The sequence below is a fragment of the Macrobrachium rosenbergii genome, chromosome 12 (assembly GCF_040412425.1).
Source record: "Macrobrachium rosenbergii isolate ZJJX-2024 chromosome 12, ASM4041242v1, whole genome shotgun sequence".
NCBI classification, from domain to species: domain Eukaryota; kingdom Metazoa; phylum Arthropoda; class Malacostraca; order Decapoda; family Palaemonidae; genus Macrobrachium; species Macrobrachium rosenbergii.
In genome coordinates this window covers 50,479,175-50,484,174 of record NC_089752.1, presented here as the reverse complement: position 1 = coordinate 50,484,174, position 5,000 = coordinate 50,479,175, and the positions used below count along the sequence as shown (strand labels likewise).

At 33.6% G+C, this 5,000-nt stretch overlaps 1 protein-coding gene across 1 annotated transcript in view; it reads right to left on the bottom strand.

Annotated features, from left to right (window-relative positions):
- Nucleotides 1–5,000, bottom strand: part of LOC136843651 (uncharacterized) — a 512,877-nt gene that overhangs the window by 94,829 nt on the left and 413,048 nt on the right. The window contains exon 5 of the mRNA XM_067112195.1: nucleotides 1–28. This exon is cut by the window's left edge and continues 163 nt beyond it. Coding sequence (XP_066968296.1) covers nucleotides 1–28 — 28 coding nt within the window. The remainder of the gene's footprint in view (nucleotides 29–5,000) is intronic.

Here is a 5,000-nt window from a genome sequence, read left to right as displayed (position 1 = left end):
CCCAGCAGCGGCGTTTCCAGACCTGAACCTGGGTGACAGTTGAGGAAAAAAGGAAAATTAAATTAATAAGTTATCAGAACCATACGGAAAATCCAGAGTGCTGGTTTTCATTAATTTTTATTTATACTTCTTTGAATTTTCATTATTTCTCGAAGGGGAAATTATTTAAGAGATGTTAATGCAAATACAGACATGGTTGAGTTATGAGTGAGATTTATAAGAACTGTTTAAATAACATTTTTCTTTGTGTACACAATGGTGATGACGCAAAGAGCGAAGATAAGAACTATAACTGTATGAAAATACACAAGGATCGATAAAAAAATTCGAACAGGATTTTATTCTTTCATAATAATCAAAGAACATTTGACCACAGTGATGATAAAATTATGTATAACAGAGTACTGAAATAACTGCTATAGAAACTAATGAAAGAGAACGTATTCATGAATATGCGTTAAACGTTACTATTACAGTTTTTATGGAATAATAATAATAATTACGGATACATTTCACAAAGATTCACGTTTCCATATTAATGTATATATATCTGTAATATACATTGCAGTGTATCAAACGCTTATGCTTTTATGAAGAAAATCACTTAAAACTCAAGAACGAAAGTACACTTCCCATAGGATACACTATTTAGCATAACAAAATACATATCAAATATTTTCATTCCTGATAAGCTCCTTAACACAAAAAAGATAAAACAATGTAAATATTTATTGAAAAGCTCTAGCACAATGCTTTTTAGTCACGCATCATGTGCATGACTCCAGCAAACGCTGTATAAGACACTGCATCATCCCAAAACGCTTTCTTAACATTCTTAATATCATTAGGTGTTACATTCATTACAGAATGAAAAATAATATTTCCTTCAAAGGGGCAAATAATTAACACCGGAGGGCGATGATACATTGTGGATGCTGCTTCATTACCAACGGTCGCGCCATTAACTAGTGCAAAATCCACAGACAAAAACCTTTTAACTTGGAACGTCTCCTTTTCAGCTTGTATATACACACCCCTAATGCCTTTGGGTGCCAAGAGACAATAGGCTACTAACCTCGCCATCTCTAATAGCATTTTATGATTAGAAATGTCACGGTAACATCTAACTTTTGTATTATTTTTTACTATTATTTTTACCATTAAATAATTTAATCAGACCACTGAGTTTCGTTTTGGACTCGTCAATGTGAGGTCTGCCGTTAGAATCGCGGTCTGGCCCCCGCCAGGTCCACCAAGGTGTGAATGGGTACAAGCTTCAAACAGGAGTCAAAGACAAGAGCATGGCTCTCGCAACCTCATCCCTAAAAGACCTTGAAGATTTACGGCGAACCGAAGATTCTACCCTTCAAGGTCAACCTCCGAAATGGACATTATATATATATATATATATATATATATATATATATATATATATATATATATATATATATATATATATATATATATATATATATATATAATATATATAATATATATATGTATATATATATATATATATCGTAAAACAAGCTAATTTATATCATATTCAGAGGAATAAAGGAATATTAATTTCCAAGGGTTGATGCACCAAATAGTCAAAGCATATCCTTTCCTAAGAGAGGGAATAAAGTTCTTTGTCTGGACCTTGCTACGTGGCAGAACACCACAACATGAAGTGAAGGTCGTAACCAGTTAGGATTCTCCAATATCATACAGTAATCATATTGTAAATTAGCCTCAAAAAACGAAACTAAGGCGCAGTTAACTCGGACTTTACTACTTTTCGCGACGCTTCTATACATAATATTTACTTTCTGCAGACACACATATATATATCTACATATTAGTATATCATAATTACCTGTATAATGTATACAATTAGATAAACATTCTTTCATATATACGTATGCACATACTTGTACTATATACGTAGAATGAGGGACTGATATTATGTACTCAAGACCCTCAACTAAAGATATTATATATATATATATATATATATATATATATATATATATATATATATATATATATATATATATATATATATATATATATATATATATATATATAGAGAGAGAGAGAGAGAGAGAGAGAGAGAGAGAGAGAGAGGAAACACCAAAGAAATCGTAAGTATAAATCAGAGAATGATTTATGCCCCGGTGAAAAGCCTACTGTAGGCCGTAGGCTTATCAGGCCTATGTGGCCCAAGCCTCCACTTAAATGAAGAATCATCCCTCCGCTAACAGTCGTGGCAGGTGAGTAATCGTTATGAGTAATTAATGACAACAAAGAATGGCTCGGCTCTATCGTGAGATCTGTGATGGACGCCGCTAATGATCCCGATGATGGTGACGGTAATGTAGTAAACGCATTTAGGTGGTTCTCACTATGTTGGACGTCGACAGTGAAATTGATGGTGATAAGATGTTTGTCCCTTTGCCTTCTCTCTCATCATGGGTGGTGGGTAACAAATTGGAATGAAACTGCTTTTCGGCAGCAGAGTCAATGGAGATAAATGGATTAAAAGGGGAAAAAATAGAGGAAAGGAAATACGCAGACATACTGTATATACTTTCTTTTTGTAGATTCCTTGAAAAAAATCTTATGCTAAAGGAGGAAACTCTGGCTCAAGGCAAAAGAGAAAAAGAAATATGAAAATGGGCGAAGCTTTTATTATGGGAATACTGAAAATATTGATTATGATGTAACAGAAACCAGAGAGTTAATAACAACGTTGTAAAATCATAGACTAAAAAAGTCGGTAACAGAATGAACAAAATATTGATGGAATCATCGAGTAAGCAAAAATATTCAGAGTTGGTGTCCCATTAAAATGAGGCTGAAAATAATCTATACCCAAGAACATAAAACCACATTAGAGGAGGCAGATAACCTCATGTACCAAGAGAATTATTACCAACATCAGCAACAAAATTATGCCACTGTGGAGTTCACAGTCTTTGAAAAGTGTACCGTTCAAAAGGTAATCTAGAGGATAATCCAAATTTAAGTGAATATCTTGAGACGACACTAAATATGTACACACACACACACACACACACACACACACACACATATATATATATATATATATATATATATATATATATATATATATATATATATATATACATAAAGGACAAAGATTCATGAGCAACTATAAATTGAAACTTCAGTGCTAGAAAGTAATAAAGAGCACTACTGAAACAGACCAACAACTACATATAAACTAACAGATTTCTTATATATATATATATATATATATATATATATATATATATATATATATATATATATATATATATATATAATATATATATATATATATATATATATATATATACAGAAAAGACAAAGATTCATGAGCAACTATAAGTTGAAACTTCAGTGCTAGAGAGTAATAAAGAGCACTATTGAAACAGACCAACAACTACGCATAAACTAACAGATTTCTTATATATATATAGATATATACACACATCTGAATATGAGAGATAGAATAGAAATATTACCGCAAACCGCCAGACTAAAACCGTACATACAGACAGACAAAAAGGCAAAGATACAAAGAAATACATCCACATCAGGACTTATGAATTATCCCATAACTCTTTGGGGATTCAACAAGGCTGACGACCAGTTCCCGGAACATAACAGCCCGTGGGAAACCCTCGTTTTCTGCACATGTAAACAGAGGGAGGCAAATTTACATAGAGACTAAATCGTGATTGACACTTAACCAATTCGTTCCGCTTGTTTGACTCGAAAACCCATTGACGATGCGAAGCTTTATTGTTTGTGGCGTTTGTTTGGATAATCTTCCGGGGTGTTTGACCTAGTTGGGTGTATCAAATACACTTTCATTTTTTTCTCTGTTTTCCTTGCTAATAATCATGCCATGGAACTGTCGTCGTATCGCAGTGGAGATAAAGCTATTGACTAACGAGAAACAGAAAAAAAGTTAGGGTTAACGGTGTGTTTTCGAATACTTACATTTGTTTATCTTTCGATGCATATACAGATATATATTATATATACATATATGTATATATACACATATATACAGTAATAAGTCGTTTCCTTTAATGGCATTGTTAATAGTAAAAATCAGACAACACTCACTGCCATGTTCACGCTTCAAATGTTGCAACAAGTATTAACCTCCTGTTCACACCAGCCTCCCACCAAAAACATTAGGCCACTCACCTCAGTTCAGTGTAAACTTTCACGTTTCCTGCATAATATGATCTTTCAGTTTATTAATTATTTCAGACCATCTACCAGGACTTTCTTGGCGTCCTTTCCCTCCCCTCCCCTCCTTTTCAGCACTGAGGAATTATACAGTCTTCCTCCCAACCATTCATCCTCCATCTCTCCACGTGACCGATCACCGACCTCAGAGCTCTCTGCTCCATCTCTGTATCCATGATAACGTTTTGCTACAGCTCCCTATATCTCTTCATCTCTCACTCTTTCACTCCTTCTTCCTCCGCATACACTCAGCAAACCATTGATGTCAACGTTATTCTTGAATTTTCTTCATTTTGCAACCGGTGTCCACATTCCACTTCCATAAAGGTTGGTTAGGTCAAATATCCCTTCATACATTCCAACTTTTACTTCCGCATACATTTCCCTTCCCGTTCTAGCATCCATTGCATTGCTCCTAAAAATTTAACATTACTTAATTACTTCAATTCTTCCACCAACTGCACTTAACATACATTGCTCTATCTCCGCTTCAAAAACTTTAACCAGTCTCTGCAGCTTCATTCACCTATATATAACAATATAAACTTTGCTCTCATTATAATAATCTCTAATCTCTTTCAACATGTTATTCCTGATATATATTTTAACATCCCATATTGTACATATTTTTCATTTATCGCTTAATCCACACATCTTTTTTCCTATATCCAAAGTTCGCTTTCCTTATTAACCCTTCTGTTATCTGTTTTAATATCTCAATTAAAATCTTACCATAACCCTTCCCC